Here is a 23600-nt window from a genome sequence, read left to right on the forward strand (position 1 = left end):
CTCATCTTATCTACCTTCCTCAATATTTTATGAACCTCTGTAAGTCACACATTGGCCTTCCTCTGCTCCAGGGAGGACAAGCCCCAGCCCATCCAGTCTCTCCTTGTAGCTCGAGCCTCATGACTCCTGTAACATCCCTGTAAATCAAGGCTACAGACCCCGTAAAAGGGGTGATGATAGAAGGGTGGTGAGGAGCCAAAAGGCCTGCTTCTGCGCTGAACTCAGACTCTCTGACTGCGATAGCATTAAAAATCCATGAGACAAGAATGACACAACACTCTCCTATTGGCCTCCGTAGCCGGAGAAGGGGATTCCAGCCTGGGAGTTGCTCCCAATCCTTGGCGGAGGGTGAAAATGGAGAAGGGACTTGGAATCATAGAGCATGGAAGCAGGCCCATCAGCCCACATGCCAACCATGATGTCCCATCTGCCTGTGTTTGGCCAATATCCTTCATTTTTTATGCCAGGGGCCAATACCATTAAATAAGGGGTCTGTGGACCCCAGGTTGGGAACCCCTGTTCTAAGCCTTTCCTATCCATGAAACTGGCCAAGTACCCCTTAAATGCTTGGCCATGAGGTAATGTTGCAGCTCTGTAAAAGCCTGGTGAAATCGTTATCTCGTTTTGGATGCCGTTGAGGGTGCCCTGACGGAGAACAACCATGACGATCAGGTCTCTGGCACTGAGCCTGGTTCCGTGGGGGGTGCAGAAGCGAAAGGGGAAGATGAGGAATGCAGTAGCCATAGGGGATTCCATAGTGAGGGGAACAGACATGAGGTTCTGTCAGCCTGATAGAGATGCCCGCATGGTATGTTGCCTCCCAGGTGCCAGAGTACAGGTTGTCTCGGATCGGGTGCAGAGTACTCTGAAGGGAGAGGATGAACAGCCAGAAGTCCTGGTACACATTGATACCAACAACATAAGTAGAAAAAGGGAGGAGGTCCTTAAGAGAGAATTCAGGGAGCTGGGTAGGAAGCTGAAAAGCAGGACCTCCAGGGTAGTAATCTCAGGATTGCTGCCCGTGCCAAGTGCTAACGAGTGCAAGAATAACATGATCAGGCGTAGTAACACATGGCTGAGAGACTGGTGCAGGAGGCACGGCTTTGGGTCCCTGGATCATTGGGGCTTCTTCCGGGGGAGGTACAATCTCTGCAAAAAAGGACGGGTTACACCTGAACCCAAAGGGGTCCAGTATCCTAGCAGACAGGTTTAATAGAGCCGTTAGGGAGGATTTAAACTAATTTGGCAGGGGGATGGGAACCAGAGTGATAGGGCTGAGGAGGGGGAAACTTGGAAGTCGTTTATTACTTTATTACTTTATTGTCACCAAACAATTGATACTAGAGCCTACAATCATTACAGCGATATTTGATTCTGCGCTTCGTGCTCCCTGGAGTACAAGTTGATAGTAAATATAATAAAAGTTTAAATTATAAATCATAAATAGAAAAGAGAAAGTAAGGTAGTGCAAAAAAACCGAGAGTCAGGTCCGGATATTTGGAAGGTACGGCCCAGATCCCGATCAAGATCTGTTCAGCAGTCTTATCACAGTTGGAAAGAAGCTGTTCCCAAATCTGGCCGTACAAATCTTCAAGCTCCTGAACCTTCTCCTGGAGGGAAGAGGGACAAAAAGTGTGTTGGCTGGGTGGGTCTTCTCCTTGAGTATCCTGGCAGCACTGCTCCGACAGCGTGCGGTGTAAAGTGAGTCTGAGGATGGAAGATTAGTTTGTGTGATGTGCTGGGCTGTGTTCATAATCTTCTGCAGCTTCTTCCGGTCTTGGACAGGACAACTTTCATACCAGGTTGTGATGCACCCTGGAAGAATGCTTTCTACGGTGCACCTATAAAAATTAGTGAGGGTTTCAGAGGACAGGCCAAATTTCTTCAGCTTTCTCAGGAAGTAAAGGCGCTGGTGGGCCTTCTTGGCAGTGGACTCTGCTTGGTTAGACCAAGTCAGGTCATTTGTGATATTCACCCCGAGGAACTTAAAGCTTTTGACCAGTTCCACCTGCGCACCACCGATGTAGATGGGGTTGTGCGGTCCGCTACTCCTTCTGAAGTCAACAACCAGTTCCTTCGTCTTGCTGACGTTGCGGGATAGGTTATTGTCTTCGCACCATGCCACCAGGTTCTTAATTTCCTCTCTGTACTCAGACTCATCATTACCTGAGATACGGCCGACAATTGTGATGTCATCAGCAAACTTATATATAGAGTTCGATGGAAACTTGGCTACACAGTCATGGGTGTACAGTGAGTACAGCAGGGGGCTGAGTACACAGCCTTGTAGGGCACCGGGGCTCAGAGTGATTGTAGAGGAGAGCTTGTCCCCTATTAGTCCTTGTGCAAGATACCCTAAAGGTTAACCTCCAGGTTGAGTCAGTGGTGAAGAAGTTGAATGCAATATTAGCATTCATTTCTAGAGGTATAGAATATAAGACCAGGGATGTGATGTTGAGGCTCTATAAGACACTCGTGTGACCACACTTGGAGTACTGTGTGTAGTTTTGGGCTCCTTATTTTAGAAAGGATATACTGACATTAGAGAGGTTTCAGAGAAGATTCACGAGAATAATTCCAGGAATGAAAGGATTACTATATGAGGAACATCTGGCATCTCTTAGGCTGTATTCCCTGGAGTTCAGGAGAATGAGGGGGGATCTCGTAGAAACATTCCAAATGTTAAAAGGCCCAAACAGATCAGATATGGCAAAGTTATTTTGCATGATAGGAATCTAGGATAAGAGGGCACGACTTCAGGATAGAAGGACATCCATTTAGAACCGAGATGTGGAGAAATTACTTTAGTCAGAGGGTGGTAAATCTGTGGAATTTGTTGCCACGAGCGGCTATGGGGGCCAAGTCATTGGGTGTACTTAAGGCAGAGATAGATAGGTTCGTGATTAGCCAAATCAAAGGGTATGGGGAGAAGACAGGGGAGTGGGGATGACTGGGAGAATTGGATCAGCCCATGATTGAATGACAGGGCAGACTCGATGGGTCAAATGGCCTACTTCTGCTCCTATATGTTATGGTCTATACGTCAAGTGTTGTGCTCATTTCTGGTCACCTCATTTTAGGAAGGGTGGGGAAACTTTAAGAGAGGGTGCAGAGGAGATTTAGCAGGATGCTGTCTGGATTAGAGAATGTGTCTTCTGAGGGTGGATTGTGTGAACTCGGGCCTTTCTCTCGGAGCCAAAGAGGATGAGAGGTGGCTTGAAAGAGGTGTACCAGTTAAGAGGCATAGATCAAGTGGACAGCCACAGACTTTCCCCAGCTCATGAATGGCTAATGTGGTGGGGAGGGGCATAAGTTTGAGGTGATTAGAGGAAAGTATAAAGTTCAAGGTTCGAATTAAATGTAATTATCAAAATAGATAGGTCACCATGAGGTTCATTTTCTTGTGGGCATACTCAATAAATCTATGGAATAATAACGATATCAGAATCAACGAAAGACTACCCAAATAAAGTGTTCAACCAGAGTGCAGAAACAACAAACTGTGCAAATACAAGAAATATTAAAATGAATAAATAGACAATAAATATTGAGAACATTGCTTTTTTTCTTATTACTAAATATAGAGGGGATGTCAAGGTTAAGTTCTTTACACAGCGACTGATGGGTGTGTGGAGCACCCTGCTGGGTTGGTGGTAGAGACAGACACATCAGGGATATTCAAGAAACTCTTGGAGTCATAGAACACTATAGTACAGAAACAGACCCTTCAGCCCATCGAGTGTGTGCCTAACCATTAATCTGCCTAGTCCCAGACCATAGCCCTCTATAACTGCCCCATTCATGTATCTATACAAACTTCTCTTAAAAGTTGAAATCGACTCTGCATCCACCACTTGTGCTGACAGCTCATTCTGCACTCACCTCCCTCTCGGTGAGGAAATACCTAATGGGCACAAGGATGATAGATAAATGGAGGGAAGGGTTAGATTGACTTTAGAGTAAGTTAAAAGGCCCAAGAGCCTGTACCATAGAGACCCATGAGTGTACCCAGTAAATTGGTGCCTGGGGCTCTCTCTGTTCGTGGGCCGTCCTGATTCCAAATGGTCTCTGTTCTCTTTGCTCAGGTGCTGGCAACTCATTGACACATCCCTGTGGTGGATCATACGGGCCCCGGTTCTCGTGATTATCTTGGTAAGGACGCAAGGGTCATTGTGGCTGGGTGGCATGGTGGTGGGGGGTGGGTGGTGAAGGGTATTAAATCCGGGTGTCTGGGGTGGAATCTGCCAATTCTGCACAGCTACAGGGATGGCCTACCGAGCACAAAGTGAACTCCCTGCGATGGGGTGGGCACAGCAAGCGGGCAGGAGGGTGGCACCTCGCGGGTAGTGTGGCGAAACGCAACATTTAAAAGATTAACTTTATTTGTCACACGCACATTGAAACAAACAAAGTCCGACTGTGTGCTGGGGGCAGCCCACAAGTGTCGCCACTCTTTGAACGCCAACGTAGCATGCGCAGACTTACTAACTCTAATCTGAGTACCTTTGGAATGTGGGAGGGAACCGGTGCCCCTGGAGGAAACGCACACTGTCATGGGGGGGAGCATGGAAACCCCTTGCAGGGAGTGGTGGAATTGAACCCAGGTCTCTGGTCTTATGATATCTTTATGTTATATTACCCTGTTGTGGTGGGGTGGAGGTACGTCTCTACCAAAGGAGGTGTAAGGCACTCCTTCCCTCCGCTAGCCTGTAGGTCACCCTTGGGCGAGGTGTAGCACCTGCCTAGACTCAGGTCTATCAGGGTCACATGAAGCCATGGGAGCAGGTTGTATGAGCAACTGGGCAGATCACAAGTCCTGGTTATGCGACCATTGACGCCAGGCAGACAATCTCTGAAGAGTATTGATAACGCATGGGGTCGCCCGTCTGGTAAAGACAGCCCAGAAGAAGACAATGGCAAACCACGTCTGTAGAAAAACTTGCCAAGAACAATGATGATGATGGAAAGACCATATCACCCACATCATAAGACGAGGAACATAATGAACAAGCAACTGAACTGTGCTGTACTGATCACATTGGTAGGAGTCGAAGAACAGAGTGAACAGGGCGAGGTTCTTATTCCTTAGTGATGGGCACCCGGGGTAGCGGGGGAAGCGGGTACAATTGTGCTGTTTACGAACCTTTGAAGAGCGATGCACGACTAGGAAATGAACCCGAGTTTAATTTGGCATCGTTTCCAGCACAGACCTGGCAAACTAATTGTGGTAAATTGTCACAAAGCAAAACATTATAAACAGAGTGGAGAGCTGGAGATGTTTTCCCAGGTGGCAACAGCTAACACAGAGGGCAGCTCTTTAAGCTGAGTTGAGGAAAGTTAAGGGAGTATGTCAGACACAGAGGTTGGTAAGAGCCTGGAATGGTAGCAGACACAGATACATCAGGGACATTTAAGAGATTGTTAGGATGTGAGGAAAATGGAGGGAATATGTGTGATGTAGGAGGGAAATGTAGGGTTGATCTAAAAGTAGGGAACAGATTGGCACGACATTGTGGGCCGAAAGGCCTGTATTGTGCTGTACTGCTCTATATCATGAAAAGGCATACCGCAGATGCTGAAAGTCTGAAATTAAAACAAAATGAGGAGAGTACTTAGCAGGTCGAGCAGCATTGAGAAACTGTGAAAGTTTCAAGTTGATGTTCCATCAGAACTCTGAACTGGCACGTTATTTCCCACCCTCTTTCCCTCTTTCCCCTCCCCTCTTCCCCCACCCTCTCTTCTCCTTCCCTCTCTTCCCCCCTCCCCCCCCCCCCCCCCCCCAGCTAGGGATTATAGTTAAGAGCTCAGCTAATAAGACACCATTCCTGGGTCCCCAGTTTTAACATGCTTTCCCCTCTGTAGATCAACTTTGTTCTCTTCGTGTGCATTATCCGCGTACTGATGCAGAAGTTGTATTCCCCTGACATCGGACTGCGTGAATCCAACCAGCAGTACTGGTGAGTATTCCTCTGGACAGCTTTAAACTACTCGCAGTCCCCTCTACTGAGCTGCCGATATAAAGCTGGGGGCGGGGGTGGGGGGGGGGTGCGAGATGTCAATAACATCTCCTTTGTCCTGTTGACACTGAGGAAGAGGGCATTTGCATGGCACCAGGCCTCGAGCTCTTCCATCTCCCCTCTTGTTGTTGTTGGTGATAAGCCCCACCATTGTCAATGAGTGTAGTCACCAATAGCACGGTCAGTCACTTCAGACCAAGGTTCCTCGTATCATTTAAGCCTTTCCCCGAGATTGATGAGGGACTTTCCCGCGCTCCAATGGCCGCACGTTTATACTGGCACAGACTCGTGACTCGCCTGACCCTGGCTGAAGCCGCTGGCTCACTGTGTGAATTGTCTTTCAACAGGAGGCTGGCAAAGTCGACTCTTCTCCTGATACCCCTGTTCGGAATCAATTATGTCGTGTTTGCATTCTTCCCTGATAGCTTCAGACCAGACTTAAAGGTGATCTTTGATCTTGCCCTCGGATCCTTTCAGGTAAGGCTCACACCGCGTTATCCACTTCCCATTCACACCTGAACGCCAAACAGATCCCACCCACCGTAGATCACCTCCTTCGCTGGAACACTTGTCTTCCTCTGACAACCTATTCAGCCCTGAAAGCCTCTGGGAACTCCATACTGGTCCAACTTTAGCCTCATGTTCATCCCCCTCCCATTTCCTTCTTTGCACTGTTGATGAGGCAGTAGAACTATAAGATACAGGAGAAGAGCTAGGAACAAATAGACCATTCAACCCAACTATTCTCTCCCCGTAATTTTTGACACCATTACTAATCAAGAACCTATCAGCCTGTTTTAAATATACTCAATGACTTGGCCTCCACAGCCATCCGTGGCAATGCTTTCCACAGATTCACCTCCCCCGGCTAAAGAAATTCCTCCTAATCTCTGTTCTAAATGGACATTCTTCTATTGTGAGGCTGAGCGCTCTGGACAAACACTCTCCCACTGTTGGAAACATTTGGGAGGAAACTGGACCACCCAGAATAACCCCACGTGGTCACAGGGAGAACATGCAAATTCCAAACAGACAGCACCCGAGACTCATTTTTAATTGAGAACCCGGGCTTCTGGATGTGTGAGATAGCAGCAGTACCCCCTGTTCCACTGAGCTGTTGTCCATTCATCTAAAGGCAGGTGCACAAACAGTATGAGAAAATGGTGGGAATATCCAGCTGGCCAGGCAGCATCCATGGAGCATAAATGTTTCTGGCTGAATCTGTAAGCTAATCCCATAAATCAGTGTACAATTAACCCAACAGTTGTTTGTGCATCATGTTTTTTTCAGGAGCAACTTCTTGTCTAGGTAGCCTCCAACCCGAGTGCATGAACATCAATTTCTCCATCTTCCAGTGTTTTTCCCCCTTCCCCTTTCCTCTTCTTCAGTTCCCCTCTCTGGTTCTCCTCTTAACTCCTCTCTTCTCACCTATCACCTCCATTACATGCCCCTCCTTCTTCCCTTTTTCCCATGGTCCACTCTCCTCTCCTATCAGATTCATTTTTCTTCAGCTCTTTCACCTATCACCTCCAAGCCTCTTACTTCATTCCCCACCCCCCACCCACCCACCTGGCTTCACCTATCACCTTCTAGCCTGCCCTCCTTCGCCTCACCCTTCCCCCACCTTCTTATTCTGATGTCTTTTCCCTTCCTCTCCAGTCTGGATGAAGGGTCTCGGCCTGAAACTCCTCAACTGTTTACTCATCTCCATAGGTGCTGCCTGGCCTGCTGAGTTCCTCCAGCATTTAGTGTGTATGTGTTACTCTCTGGATTGCAGAATCTCTTGTGTTCTTGAATCTTGTTGACCTGGAATTTGAACTATGGATGTGGAGACACTCTCCTCATTCGTTACTGGGTTCATGTGATTAATTCTTTGCACAGCAATGCTTATTTTGTTCAGACAGTGACAGATTACTCTCATCTTGTTCTCCATAGGGTTTTATTGTGGCTATCCTGTACTGTTTCCTGAATGGTGAGGTAAGATGAGACCGTCCTACATAGGTCAAATGAGCACACAAACTACATCTCATTACCTCTGTGGCGAACTTCTGACATCTATTAAGAGACTGGCACACAGACGAAACAAAAATGGAGAGCTATGTAGGAGAAAATGGTGACAAGGTGGAGATACGTCTCTACCAAAGGTGGTGTAAGGTTCTCCTTCCCTCCGCTAGCCTGCAGGTCGCCCTTGGGCAAGGTGTAGCACCTGCTTCCCGATCAGGGCCGTGTGAATCCATGGGAGAAGGTGGTGGATGGTCGTGTGAGCAGCCAGTGCAAATCACAAGTCCTGGTTATGTGACCACTGACGCCAGGCAGACAATCTCTGAAGAGTATTGATAATGGCTGGGGTCACTCATCTTATAAAGACACTGCCCAAAAGAAGGCAATGGCAAACCACTTCTGTAGAAAACTTTGCCAAGAACAATCATGGTGATAGATAAGACCGTGATCACCCACGTCATACGACGCGGCACATAATGATGATGTCATATGGCACGGCACATATGATGAGGTCATACGACTCGGCTGGTAATGCTGACGATGATGCGGTAGGACAGAAGGCTCAGCATGATCTTGGAGTAGGCTGAAAAGGCCTCTACAACATTGTGGGCCAAAAGGCCTGCACTAGACTGTTCTATTGTCTGTCCCTGAGGTAGGACTCCTGAAACCATGACTTTCCAGCAGTGAAGATGGCAGTGAGTGGAGAGACAGAAGATGAGAGATGGGTGTGTGGTATGCACTCCTAGTGGTGGTGGAGAGGCAGATACATTAGGGATATTTAAAAGACCCTTAGATAGGCATATGGATGAAAGAAAAATGGAGGCTCTGTGGGAGGGAAAGGTTAGATTGATCCTGAGTAGGTTAAAGAGTCAGCACAACAATGTGGGCTGAAGGGCCTGTACTGTGCTATACTGTTCTGTGTTCTCTCTCAGTCTCCTTTTCAAGCCAGGAGGGGCCATAAAAAGTCCTTGTCAAGTAGGATTTGGATTTTCTTGGCAAGAAATTCCCAAAGCGTTCTATATATACGTCAAGAACAAAAAGATAATTAGAGAGAGGGTGGGACTGCTGAGGGATAAAATGGAGAACATTTGCTTGGATGCAGAGGGTATGGGTGAGGTCTTTAATGAGTACTTTACATCAGTATTTACCAAGGAGAAGGATAGGGAGATCAGTGCCGAGCATATTAATATGCTAAAGCATTTCAAGGTAAAGGAGGAGGTAGTGTTGGGTCTCTTAAAGAGCATTAAGGTGGATAAGTCCCCGGGCATTGATGGGATAAACTCCAGGTTATTGAGAGAGGCAAGAGAGGAGATTGCTTATTACTTATCTATTATTATTTTATCAATATTATTTATTTACTTATTTATTTTGTATGTGGACAGTTTGTCATCTTTTGCGCATTAGTTGCTTGTCAGTCTTTGTGTAGTTTCTCATTGTTTCTTCGTTCTACTGTGAATGCCGGCAGGAAAGGAATCTCACGGTGACATGATAATAATTCTACTTTGACCTTTTTCCAGTAGTCTGACTAAAACGGCAGCAGAATGTGATTCAGCAAACTTTTAAGGAGAAAAATTGGAAGTGTTAATGGGAATTCAGCGAGCGAATGGGATTAATCGGATCACACTCTTCAAGAGCTGGGGGAGGAAAAACTCACCAAATGGGCAACACACACACAATGCTGGAGGAACTCAACAGATCCAGCAGCACCTGTGGAAATGAATAAACAGTCAGCATTTTGGGCCAAGATCCTTTTATCAAGACAATCTTATAACACAGGAGGCTCAACAAATGGTCTCCTGTGTTATAAGGTTGATTCAAGGTCAAGTCTATTGTCACCTGCACAAATACACGTATGTGCAGGTTTAAGGAAACCCTTGCAGCAGCATCACAGGCACATAGCATCAGAGATGAAACATTCAGAAGAAAAATAGAATTTGTACAAGATAAAACATGAGAATAAAGCCATAGCCCATTGGTCACAGTGTTGCTACACTGAGTAAGGAGTAGGGTCATGCCAGCTGGTTCAAGAACCCCACCATCCAGGCCATGCTCTCTTCTCACTACTACCATCGGACCGAGAGTACAGGAGCCTCAGGTCCCACACCACCAGCTTCAGCAACAGTTATTACTCCTCAACTATCAGACTCCTGAACCAGAGGGATAACTTCATTCACCTCTGCACTGAACTGATTACACAACTTACAGACTCACTTTCAAGGACTCCACAACTCCTGTTCTCAAATTCATTTATTACTTATTTATTTATTGTTATTAAATGATACTACTGATGATGGGGAGGGAAATGTCAGGATTATACACTGGAGCTGAGTCATATCTGCTTTCTGCAGTCACTGGCCCTCCCCTCTAAGTCCACATCAGCTGCCGCTTAACAGCTGGTCTGGACAACCCTGGGTTATTTGTCTTCAGAGCAAAACTCCCTTGTGCAAATGCCTGTTCCCAGTCTGAAACCTTCACTTCCCTGTGTACAATGTTTGTAGTCAACACTTAAAAGTGGAACTGGTTTTGAGGTGGCTTCCCTCTGTCAACAGTGACTCAGCCTGCCAAAAACCACAGTCACTGGATAAAGCGACAGACACACTAACCCCAGACACTTCAATAGAGCCCCTCATGTATTCCTACTAAAGCAGCGCCCACAGAATGCTGGAGGAGCTCAGCAGGTCAGGCAGCCTCTATGGAAATGAATAAACAGTTGACGTTTCAGGCCATGACCCTTCATCAGGGCTGAAAAGGAAGGGAGAAGATGCCAGGATAAAAGGTGGGGGGAGGGGACGGAGGCTAGCTGGAAGGTGATAGGTGAAGCCAGGTGGGTGGGAAAGGTCAAGGGCTGGAGAGGAAGAAATCGTATAGGAGAGTGGGCCATAGAAGAAAGGGAAGGAGGAGAGGAGCCGGGGGGAGGTGATAGGCTGGGGAATAGAAGAGGGGTGGGGAGGGAATTTTTAAATGGAAGGAGAAATCAATACACTGTATATGAAAATGTCAATAACTCTGCACCCTTGGCACGTGGGGACCAGGCTGACAGATTTTCCAATCTACGGGATGATTATCCCAACACATATAATCCATTTTCTTTTAGATATTCAACAGATCACCAACACCCAACAGTTGTATTATCACTGATTTATACAGTGTGAAATTTGTTGTTTTGCAGCAGCAGAACTGTGCAATGGCATAAAATTACTATAAATTCCAAACCTAATATATAATCCAAAAGAAAGGAATGCCATGGTAGTGTTCATAGATCATTCAGAAAGCTGATGGTGGAGGGGAAGAAGCTATCTGTGAATTGTTGAGAGTGTGTTTTCAGGCTCCAAATCTCCTCCCCAGAGGTAGTAATGAGAAGAGGTGAGGGTCCTCAGTCCCTCTGAGGCACTCCCTCTCGAAGAAGTATTTAAGGGTGAGGAGTCTGGTGGTAGTGATGGAGTTGGCTGCAGCCTCTTGCTTCCCATGCATTGGAGCCTCCATACCCGACAGTGATGTAACCATCAGAATGTTCTCCACTGTACATCTGTGGAAATTTGGTAGAGATATATATATATATAGTTCCTAAGACTTTTGCACAGTACTATTTATGTCAACGTAGAGAAGACAGCAAGTTTGTAAATCTGGCAGGAGCAAAGGATTTTGGGAATGATGAGAGTGGAGTGCCACAGAAGGGGTATGGGACTGGTGGCAGAGAAGGAGTGCTGGGGTGGGGGGAATGGCGTGGGTGCAGACAGACCCAGCCCGGAGACACCAGAAGAGGTCATCTGATTCCAAACAATTGCTTTATTGATCATCACAGAATGTCTCTCTGGCACTTCCCGCTCCCTCTTCCCTTCCCCTTCCCACTCTCAGTCCACAATAGAGACCCACATCAGAATCAGGTTTATCATCACTCACATATGTCATGAAATTTGTTTATTTGTTTACAGTGCAATACATAAAATTACTATAGCACTGCGCAAAAAGCTCTATATGTGTGCGCAGTACTGTATGAACAAGTGCTTTGAGACCAGATGGGGATGGTCATGAAGAAGGGTCTCGGTCCAGAAGATCGCCTGTTTATTACCCTCCATTGATGCTGCCTGACCTGTCAGCTCCTCCGCCATTTTGAGTATATCTGGAGAAATGGTATGCTGGCTACCGCAGGGCTGCAAGCGTCTTCAACTGGAGAGAACGGGGATTTCTGCCACACCCTCAACAACCAGTGATGGGGGGGGGGGGGGGACCCAAGCGGACTCCTTTCCTCACTCACGGGGTCAGTGAGGCGGCTCTTCCCGTGCCTGCTTGCTCTCCCCTCACCACAGCTCCTGTGATCCTCTCCCCACACAATGTTGTTTCATTTCCAACTTGTGGACATCCAGAAACTAGGGTTCAAATCCCAGCATAGCAGTTGTGGAACTTAAATTGTCAGTAGTCTGGATTTATTTTAAATAAGATTAACAATTAGTCAGACTGAGTAATGGTGATAACTACCACACTGAGGACATGGTAAAGGGACAAGCAAGTAAGAAAAGATTGGCCCAAGGACGAATAAAAGATCAGTCAAAGGAGCTGTAGATTAATCATCCAAAATTAACAAAGCGCAAAGCAGAAAATGTGATAACTTGCAGGTAAAAGGAAGTAACTACACTCAGTAGCCACTTTATTGGGTACACCTGCTCCTTAGTGCAAATATGTAATCAGCCAATCATTTTGCAGCAACTCAAAGCATAAAAGCATGCAGGCATGGTCAAGAGGTTCAGTTGTTGTTCAGACCAAACATCAGAATGGGGAAGAAATGTGTTCTAAGTGACTTTAACCATGGAATGATTGTTGGTGTCAGACAGAGTGGTTTAAGTATCTCAGAAACCGCTCGTCTCCTGGGATTTACATGCAAACAGTCTCTAGAATTTACGGAGAATTGCACAAGAAATAAAACACATCCAGTGAGCAGCTGTTCTGCGGGCAAAAATGCCTTGTTAATGAAAGGGGTCAGAGGAGAGAGGCCAATAGACAGTAGGTGCAGGAGTAGGCCATGCAGCCCTTCTAGCCAGCACTGCCATTTACTGTGATCATGGCTGATCGTACATAATCAGTACCCTGTTCCTGCCCTCTCCCCATATCCCTTGACCCCGCTATCTATAAGAGCTCTATCTAACTCTCTCTTGAATGCATCCAGAGACCTGGCCTCCACTGCCTTCTGGGGCAGAGCATTCCACATATCCACCACTCTCTGGGTGAAAAAGTTTTTCTGCATCTCTGTTCTAAATGGCCTACCCCTTATTCTTAAACTGTGGCCTCTAGTTTTGGACTCATCCATCAGCGGGAATATGCCTCCTGCCTCCAGTGTGTCCAATCCCTTAATAATCTTATATGTTTCAATCAGATCCCCTTCATCCTTCTAAATTCCAGTGTATACAAGCCCAGTCGCTCCAATCTTTCAACATATGACAGTCCCGCCATTCCAGGAATTAACCTTGTGAACCTACGCTGCACTTCCTCAATAGCAATAATGTCCTTCCTCAAATTTGGAGACCAAAACTGCACACGTTACTCCAGATGGGGTCTCACCGGAGCCCTGTACAGCTGCAGAAGGACCTCTTTACTCCTATACTCAATTCCTCTTGTTATAAAAGCCAGCATGCCATTAGCTTTCTTCACTGCCTGCTGTACCTGCTTGCTTGCTTTCATTGACTGATGTACAAGAACACCTAGATCTCATTGTACTTCCCCTTTTCCTAACTTGACTCCATTTAGATAATAATCTGCCTTCCTGTTCTTGCCACCAAAGTGGATAACCTCACATTTATCCACATTAAACTGCATCTACCATACATTTGCCCACTCACCCAACCTGTCCAAGTCACCCTGCATTCTCATAACATCCTCCTGACATTTCACACTGCCACCCAGCTTTGTGTCATCAGCAAATTTGCTAATGTTACTTTTAATCCCTTCATCTAAATCATTAATGTATATTGTAAACAGCTGCGGTCCCAGCACTGAACCTTGCGGTACCCCACTGGTCACAGCCTGCCATTCCGAAAGGGACCCGTTAATCACTACTCTTTGTTTCCTGTCAGCCAGCCAATTTTCAATCCATGTCAGTACTCTGCCCCCAATACCATTGTGCCCTAATTTTGCCCACTAATTTCCTATGTGGGACTTGATAAAAAGCTTTCTGCAAGTCCAGGTACACTATATCCACTGGCTTTCCCTTGTCCATTTTCATAGTTACATCCTCAAAAAACTCCAGAAGATTAGTCAAGCATTATTTTCCCTTCATAAATCCATGCTGACTCGGACTGATCCCTTCTACTGCTATCCAAATGTGTCGTAATTTCCTCTTTTATAATTGACTCCAGCATCTTTCCCACCACTGACATCAGGCTAACCAGTCTATAATTCCGTTTTCTCTCTCCCTCCTTTCTTGAAAGTGGGACAACATTAGCCACCCTCCAATCAGCTGGAACTGTTCCTGAATCTATAGAACATTGGAATTCACATACCTAAAGAAGCTTTTACTATCCTCCTTTATATTCTTGGCTAGTTTACCTTCGTACCTCATTTTTTATTGGCGTATTGCCTTTTTTGTTATCTTCTCTTGCTCTTTAAAAGCTTCCCAGTCCTCTGGTTTCCCGCTCATCTTTGCTATGTTATACTTCTCTTTTATTTTTATACTGCCCTTTACTTCCCTCGTCAGCCACGGCCGCCCCTTACTCCCCTTAGGATCTTTCTTCCTCTTTGGAATGAACCGATCCTGCACCTTCTGCATTATTCCCAGAAATACCTGCCATTTTTGTTCCATTGTCTTCCCTGCTAGAGTATTGTTCCATTGAACTTTGGCCAGCTCCTCCCTCATAGCTCCATAGTTCCCTTTGTTCAACTGTAATAATGACACATCTGATTTTCCCTTCTCCTTCTCAAATTGTAGGTTAAAACATATCATATTATGGTCACTACCTCCTAATGGTTCCTTTACCTCGAGGTCCCTGATCAAATCCAGTTCATTGCACAATACTAAATCTAGAATTGCCTTCTCCCTGGTAGGCTCCAGTACAAGCTGTTCTAAGAATCCATCTCGGAGGCACTCCACAAACTCCCTTTCTTGGGGTCCAGTACCATTCTGATACTCCCAGTCTACCTGCAAGTTGAAATCCCCCATGACAACTGTATCATTACCTTTGCGACATGCCAATTTTAACTCTTCATTCAACTTACACCCTACATCCACACTGCTGTTTGGGGGCCTGTAGATAACTCCCATTAGGGTCTTTCTACCCTTAAAATTTCTCAGTTCTATCCATACTGACTCTACATCCCCAGATTCTATGTCCCCCCCTCGCAAGGGACTGAATATCATTCCTCACCAACAGAGCCACCCCACCCCCTCTGCCAGTCAGTCTGTCCTTTCGATAAGATGTATATCCTTGAATATTCATTTCCCAGGCCCTGTCTGCTTGAAGCCATGTCTCAGTTATTCCCACAACATCGTACTTGCCAATTTCCAACTGAGCCTCAAGCTCATCTACTTTATTCCTTATACTTCGTGCATTCATATATAATACTTTTAATTCGTTACTCCCCTCTCCTTTTATATCAATTCCTATTTCACTTGGCCATACTGTATGATCTCTTCTTGAGCTTTCTAAATTGATTCTGTTGTCCTTTTTAACTTTTCTTATTTTCACTTTCCCTTTAACTCCATCCTTGTATTTCCAGTTCATCCCCTCCCCCCCACCACTTAGTTAAAACACATCCGTGTTGCAGTGGCAAACCTGTCTGCCAGAATGCTGGTCCCCCGCCTATTAAGGTGCAACCCATCCCTTTTGTACAATTCATCCCTACCCCAAAACAGATCCCAGTGGTCCAAGAATGTAAATCCTGCTTCCTGCACCAGTTCCTCAGCCACACATTCAGATCCATTATCTCCCTGTTCCTGCCCTCTCTGGAAGCAAACCAGAGATAACCACCCTGGAAGTCCTGCTTTTCAGCCTTCTTCCGAGTTCTCTGAAGTCCTGCTGCAGAATGTCCTTCCTCTTCTTCCCGAAGTCATTTGTGCCAACATGCACTACGACTTCCGGCTGTTCACCTTCACCCTTGAGGATTCCCTGCAATCGATCTGTGATGTCCTGGATCCTAGTACCAGGGAGGCAACACACCATCCTTAAATCTCACCTGTTGCCGCAGAAACCCCTTTCTGTACCTCTTACTATGGAGTCCCCTACTACCTACTCTTCCTGATGTCTGACTCCTCGGCTCTGCTTCTGCACCAATTTTCGGCTCGCAGACCTGTCCGCCTCACAGACTGGCAGTATCTTCTGTTCTGACAGCTTCCAAGAGGGTGAACCTGTTTACGAGAGGTACATCCCCTGGGGTCTCCTGTACTTCAAGCATCCTTTCCTTCCTCATCGTCGCCCCCTTTCTCTCTTCCGGTATCCTCGGTGTAATGACCTCACTGTAGGTCCTGTCCAGAAAACCCTCGTTTTCGTGGATAAACCTGAGGTCATCCAGTTCTTTCCTCAGTGCTGCAACATGCTCCTTCAGAAGCTGAATCTGGACACACTTTCCAGACACACTGAATCAGCTTAGCGGTCATGTCTTCACCCTCTCCAATTGTGCCTGGCGTAGTCTCCTCGCCGAAGACTCTCGAACCAAAGAGTAGCACTTTTCACACCAGGCACTTCCCGACAGGCCACTCTGCTAGAGCTCTCCCTCTTTTTATTTGCTTGAGCTTTGCAAGCTGCAAGGTCACTGTGGTGAACTACATATACCTGTCTGGACAAGCCCCCCCCCCCCCGACTGCTCCTGTGGCTCCTCCCACACTGTCTCCCTGTGGTGAACTACATATACCCGTCTGGACATGCCCCTCCCCCCCGACTGCTCCTGTGGCTCCTCCCACAGACCCCTGTATAAAGGCGATTGGAGGCACTGCTCCTCCCTCAGTCTCCAGGATGTTGTGTGATGGTCTCTTGCTGCTAACAGTGCTCTCTCTTCCAGCTAATAAAAGCCTATCTCTCGCCTCACCTCCAAGAGTTATTGATGGTGCAACAGTCACCTGACCTCGATTGCCCAATCAGCTGTTTTCTGCTGAGTATGAGCTATTCAAGTCTTGATTGCTAATCAATTCTTGACTGCACTATGCAACTGCCAAAACTGACAGAATCTCTCGAGCCAAAGGCTCGCACTTTTCACACCAGGCACTTCCCTCGACCAGGCTACTTCCTGACAGACTGGTTCAAGCTGACAGGAAGGTGACAGTAACTCAGATAACCACACATTACAACAGTGTTGTGCAGAAGAACATCTCTGAATGCACAACGCGTCGAACCTTGAAGTGGATGGGCTACAGCAGCAAAGACCGCAAAAATACGCTCAGTGGCCACTTTATTAGATACAGGAATTACGTAATAAAGCAGCCACTGAGTGTGTAGCCCGTGGTTTGGGAACGGTTGGTAGTGTCTGACATGGGTTGATATTTGTATAGGAATCCGCCCAGACAACCAGAGTAGATATTACCTGCTGAGAAGGTGGGTTCCAAAGGGGATTTTGCCCAAAAAAATGACCATGGACAAGGCAATGTAACTATGGTGCCTGGTCATCAATGGTCTCGCCTGACACAATGACAATGGAGATTAGCCCGTTGGTCAGGGTCGACTGTGCATCGTGGCAGCCAGTTGATACGCAAGACAGGGCAGTACAGTATGGAGACCAAGCTGTTGCCCAAGAACCAGGCTCCCCCTCTTCATATGGCTGATGAATCCAAAGGAACATATATATACTGTATTTAATAGTTAAATAAGTAGTGCAAAGATAGAAATTAAAAAGTAGTGAGGTAGTGTTCAGGGTTCAATGTCCACTCAGAAAGTGGATGGCAGAAGGGAAGAAGCTGTTCCTGAATCGCTGAGTGTGTGCCTTCAGGCTTCTGTACCTCCTCCTGAGGGTAACAATGAGGTCAGCACGCCCTGGGTGGTGGGGGACATTAAACATCCTCTCCATTCTATCGAGGCCTTTCATCATTCGATAGGTTTCAATGAGGTCACCCTTCATTCTTCTGAATTCCAGTGAATACAGGCCCAAAGCCATCAAACACTCTTCATGTGACAAGCTGTTCAATCCTGGAATCATTTTTGTGAACCTCCTTTGAACCCTCTCTAGTGTCAGCACATCCTTTCTAAGATAAGGGGCCCAATCCTGTTCACATTACTCCAAGTGAGGCCTCACCAGTGCTTTATAAAGCCTCAGCATCACATCCTTGCTTTTATATTCTAGTCCTCTTGAAATGAATGTTGACATTGCATTTGCCTTCCTCACCACAGACTCAACCTGCAAATTAATCTTTTTGGAATCTTGCACAAGGACACCCAGGTCTCTTTGCACCTCAGTTTTTTGTATTTTCTCTCCATTTCAAAAATAGTCAACACTTTCATTTCTTCTGCCAAAGTGCATGACCATACACTTCCCAATAATGTAGCCTCTCCACTTATCTTCATATCCTCAGCAAACTTTACAACAAAGCCATTGATTCTATCATCCAGATCACTGACATACAGTATAACACAAAAAGAATCGGCCCCAACGCAGACCCCTGTGGAACACCACTAGTCACCGGCAGCAAGCCAGAAAAGGCCCTCTTTATTCCCACTCCAGAAATTCCAAAAATAGGCATGCCAGAAATACCCCCTCCTGGAATCCAGCACCAACCTGATTTTCCCAACCTATCCCCCCCCCCCCCCGACTATTGTAACATTGCCCGTTTGGCGTGCTTTTTCCATCTCCCGTTGTAACTTGTAAGCCACATCCTTCCTACATCCTTACTGTTTGGGGGTCTGTATACAACTCCCATCAGAGTTTCTTTACCCTTGCAGTTCCTTAGTTCTATCCACAATGATTCAACAGCTTCCAACCCTCTTTCGAATGATTTGATTTCATTTGTTACCAACAGAGCTACACCACCCCATCTGCCTTCCTGCCTATCCATTTGATTCAGTGTGTATCCTTGGACATTAAGTCCCCAGTTATAATCTTGCAGTGATGCCTACAACATCATACCTGCCGATCTGTGACTCTGCTACTTGTTCATCTACCTTATTCCGTATACTATACGCGTTCAAATATAACACCCTCAGTCCTGTATTCACCCTTTTCGAATTTGTCGCACCATGCTCAACCTTTTGATTCCTGACTTTGTCTGAGGTCTCACCAACATCTGTCTCTACAACCTCTCATCTAACTGTTCTGGCACTCTGGTTCCCATCCCCCTGCAATTCTAATTTAAACCCCACCATGCAGCAGACCTTTCCACTAGGGTAGCCCCCCTCCAGTTCAGGTGCAAACTGTCCCTTCTGTACAGGTCCCACCTTCTCTGGAAGAGAGCCCAATGATCCACAAATCTTATTCTCTCCCTCCTACACCAACCCCTTAGCCACACATTAAACTGTATAATCTTCCTAGTTCTGGCCTCACTGGCATGTGGCACAGATAGCCATCCTGAGATCACAGCCCTGGAGGTCCTGCTCTTTAACTTAGCACCTAGCTTCCTGAACTCCCCATGCAGAACCTCATCACTCATCCTCCCCATGTCATTGGTACCTTCATGGACCACAACTTGGAGCTGTTTACCCTTCCATTTAAGAAAGTTGAGTTCTTCATCTGAGGTATCCCAGACCCTGGCACCCAGGATACAACATCCCATCCAGGAATCTCATTCTCACCCATAGAACCTCCTATCCATTCGCCTAACGAATCCCCTAACACCACAACGTGCCACTTCTCCCCCTCCCCTTCTGAGGCACAGAGGTAGACTCAGTGCCAGACAGCCGACCACTGTGACTTTCCTCTGTTAGGTCAACCCCACCCCCCAACAGTATCCAATGTGATACACCTGTTGTTGAGGGGGATGGCCACAGGGATACTCTGCACTGGCTCCTTAACCCCTTTCCCCTTCCCGACAGTCGCCCAGTTGGTCCTGCATCATGGGTGTAACTACCTCTCTATATGTCCTAATTTGTTATTTATTATTTGTTTCTTTTGTATTTGCACAGTTTGCCTTTTCCACACTGGTTGTTTATTGGTTTGTGTGTGCAGTTTTTCATTAATTCCGTTGTAGTTCTTTGTTCTCCTGTGAATGCCTGCAAGAAAATGAATCTCAGAGTTATAAGTGATGATGTGGACACAGTTAGATAATAATTTCACTTTGAACTTTGTGGAATAAGCAGGCAGTGTTGGGGACGAGACCCTTCATTGGCACCTTTCAGTGTCTGCAGAACCTCTCACATCTGAGTGAAGAGGTTTCCAATGTGTTTGTTGCTGCTGCATAAAGATTATTTTCCTGACCTTTTGACTGGATAGAGGCTCTTTGAAGTGACGGAGGATGAGAGGCGACTTGATGGGGATGTATAAGATTCTGAAGGTTTATTACTATGTTTCGTTCATTATGTGCTTTGTTGAGGGACATGGTGGTCATGGTCTTTCCATGACCATGATTGTTCTTGGCAAATTTTTCTACATAAGTGGTTTGCCATTGCCTTATTCTAGGCAGTGTCTTTACAAGACGGGTGACCCCAGCCATTATCAATACTCTTCACAGATTGTCTGCCTGGCGTCAGTGGTCACATAACCAGGACTTGTGATATGCACTGGCTGCTCATACGACCGTCCACCACCTGCTCCCATGGCTTCACGTGACCCTGATCACAGGGCTAAGCAGGGGCTACACCTTGCCAAAGAGTGACTTGCAGGCAAATGGAGGGAACTTAAACTTGATAGGGATAGACAGAGTGGACAGCCTGTACCTTTTGCTCAGAATACCAGGAGCCAACACCACAGGACATCTGTTTAAATGGGGTGGAGTACATTATAGGGACAAAGTCAGTGGTAGTTTTTTAACACAGAGAGTGGTGGGTGGGTGGAATACCCTACCAGGTTAGTGGATGAGGCTGATGCATTAGTGACATTAAGGGACTCTCAGATAGGCACGTGGATGAAAAAATGGAGGGTTGGGTAAAGGGTGAGACTGATCATGAAATAGGTTTATATAAATCAGTACAACATTATGGGCTGACGGGCGGATAATTTTCTATGTTCTAATATAATCAGCTGACTAGCTTTCTGATGTTCCTTGTGGAAGATCTATTGAAAAGATGGCCAGGATGTCAAACACCACTTCTTTGGTCAAGAAAGCATAGCAGTGTCTCCACTTCTGAGGAGATTGAGACAAGAGATGGCCCCCCCACCCCTAAAAACTCACTATGTTTTTGCAGGAGCACCATCGAGAGTATCCTGGCCAGCTGTATCACCGTCTGGTACGGGAATCGCAAGGCGGCTGACCACAAGTCACTACAAAGGATTGCGAGACCTGCTGAGATGACAATCAGGGTCTCTCTTCCGCCCATCTGAGATATTTATCAGGAGTGCCATGCGCACAGAGCCCTTAGCATTGTCAATGATCCCAACCATCTCTTTGACGCCCTACCATCAGGCAGGAACAAGAACTGTTCTTGTTCATTAGAACTATTAGAATGGGAAACAGCTTCTTCCCCCAGGCCGTGAGACTACTGAACTCCCTGCCACCACCCAGCTCTCATCACTGATAAAGCACCAGCAGTGGCACTTCTTAACGACTGTTTACTTTTTTAATTTGTGTCATAAATGCACCTTATTGTTTGTTAATTTACTAGTGGTAATATTACATTGTGTATTGTGTGTGAGTTACACATACTGTGCTGTGCACTTTGATCCAAAGGCACGTTGCTCGGAGCGCGGTTTGTGTACGATTGATTGACAACGAACGTGGGGCGGGGCTACAGTCAGGATTGTTCACTGTCACCTTGTTTTCCTGTACGTGCATAGGTTCAGTCCGAGCTGAAGAGGAGGTGGAGACGATGGCACGTTGATAGGTGTGTGGGTGGAGAATTGACGTACCAGCACCCTTCCACAGGCAGTAATGGGACCAGCTGCACCACCCAGATCTCCACGTTAACCGGGTCCAGCCCCGAGACCCAAGGGTCCACCGTTCATGCTAAGTTTTCCATTTCCTAGACTGAGGCACCTTGAGACCTCATCTAGTCCTCAAACGCCACATGTCCTGAGAAGGAGCAAAACAATACACAAACCATATGCCACTAAATTGCTTTGAACCCAGTTTTCCAGGCAAGATACGGACAATGGGAATCGATCAAAACTGTATTTCTGGCTGCTGCCGTGGTAACCTTCAAAGGGGTCAAGTTCGGGCAAGAAGATCGCGGCCATCTACCACACAGTTAAGCTATTAATGGCTGGACTTGACTCGATCATTGAAACCAGATGCGAAGTCGTGGGCTTGATCTGTAACGTTCTTCGTGTCAATCTGTCTGTTTTTCTGGGTATTGGTAACTGCCCCACTCAAACATTAGATCTGATGTTGGGCTAAGAAATTTTTTTTTAATGCAGACACTGGAAATCAGAACAATGAACAGAAAATGCCAGAATAACTCACTGGTCAAGCGGCATCTGTGAAGAGAGAAAATTAGAGCTGAAAGTTCTTCAAAGAGAAATTCTGTTTCCACAGATGCTGCCTGACCTACCAAGTGATTCCAGTATTTCCTGTTCTTATTTTTGGCCTGATAAAAGGGGCTGAGAGGACAAATGGATCAGTCAGGATGAAACGATGGGCCAAATGGCCCAACTCTTTTCCAATATCTGATGGTCTAATTTATTCTTTTTTCTCCTTAGCACTGCCACTGCTTCACAGCTCTGGAATCCCAGGTTCAATCACGACCTTGGGTGTTGTTGGTGTGGAGTCTGCATGCTCTCCCTGTGACTATATTTGTGTGCTCCCACCCCCTCCCTCACCACCCCAAGGTCTCCTACTATATTCCAAATGCAAGAGATTCTGCAAATGCTGGAAATCTTGAGCAAAACACACAAGATGCTGGAGGAACTCAGCAGGTCAGGCAGCATCTATGGAAAGGAATAAATAGCCAATGTTTTGGGCTGAGACCCTTCATCAGGACTGGAGAGGAAAGGGGAAGAAGCCAGAATAAGAAGGTGGGGAGAGGGGGAAGGAGTACAAGCTGGCAGGTGATCGGTGAGACCAGGTGAGGGGGAAGGTTGGTGGGTAGGGGAAGTGGGAGATTAATAGGTGGAAAAGTGCTGAAGAAGAAGGAATCTGATAGGAGAGGAGAGTGGATCATAGGGACAAGGGGATGCAGATGGTAACCAGAGGGAGGTGATGGGCAGGTGAAGTGAAGAGAAAGTGTTATAGGGGATCCAGAATGGGGAAAGGAAAAAAGAGAGGGTGGGGGTAGAAATTACCGGAAATTTGTGAAAATTATGTTCGTGCTGTCAGGTTGGAGGCTACCAAATAGAATACAAAGTGTTGCTCCTCCAACCTGAGTGTGACCTCATTGTGGCAGCAGAGGAAGCCGTGGACCAACATGTCGGAATGGGGATGGGAAGTAGAATTAAAATGGACGGCCACTAGAAAATCCTGCAGGTCGCAGACAGGGCAAATGAGCTTAAACACAAGTTATGGGATGGTCGGCCTTAGCAGCAGAGAGGAGGAACCTGAGCAGATTAAAAATTCATTGGCAGGCAGGAGCAAGGATAATTGCCGAGCGC

General features: G+C 46.5%; 1 protein-coding gene across 1 annotated transcript in view; it reads left to right on the forward strand.

Annotated features, from left to right (window-relative positions):
- The window catches only part of LOC132394989 (vasoactive intestinal polypeptide receptor-like), a 95666-nt gene extending 72789 nt beyond the window's left edge, over positions 1 to 22877 (forward strand). Inside the window, exons 12-16 of the mRNA XM_059971322.1 lie at positions 4086 to 4152; positions 5863 to 5957; positions 6365 to 6494; positions 7953 to 7994; positions 21852 to 22877. Of these exons, the coding sequence (XP_059827305.1) occupies positions 4086 to 4152; positions 5863 to 5957; positions 6365 to 6494; positions 7953 to 7994; positions 21852 to 22040 (523 nt within the window). The 3' untranslated portion in view covers positions 22041 to 22877. The remainder of the gene's footprint in view (positions 1 to 4085; positions 4153 to 5862; positions 5958 to 6364; positions 6495 to 7952; positions 7995 to 21851) is intronic.
- Positions 22878 to 23600: the final 723 nt, after the last annotated feature.

This window comes from Hypanus sabinus, chromosome 6 (assembly GCF_030144855.1).
Source record: "Hypanus sabinus isolate sHypSab1 chromosome 6, sHypSab1.hap1, whole genome shotgun sequence".
Taxonomy (NCBI): Eukaryota; Metazoa; Chordata; class Chondrichthyes; order Myliobatiformes; family Dasyatidae; genus Hypanus; species Hypanus sabinus.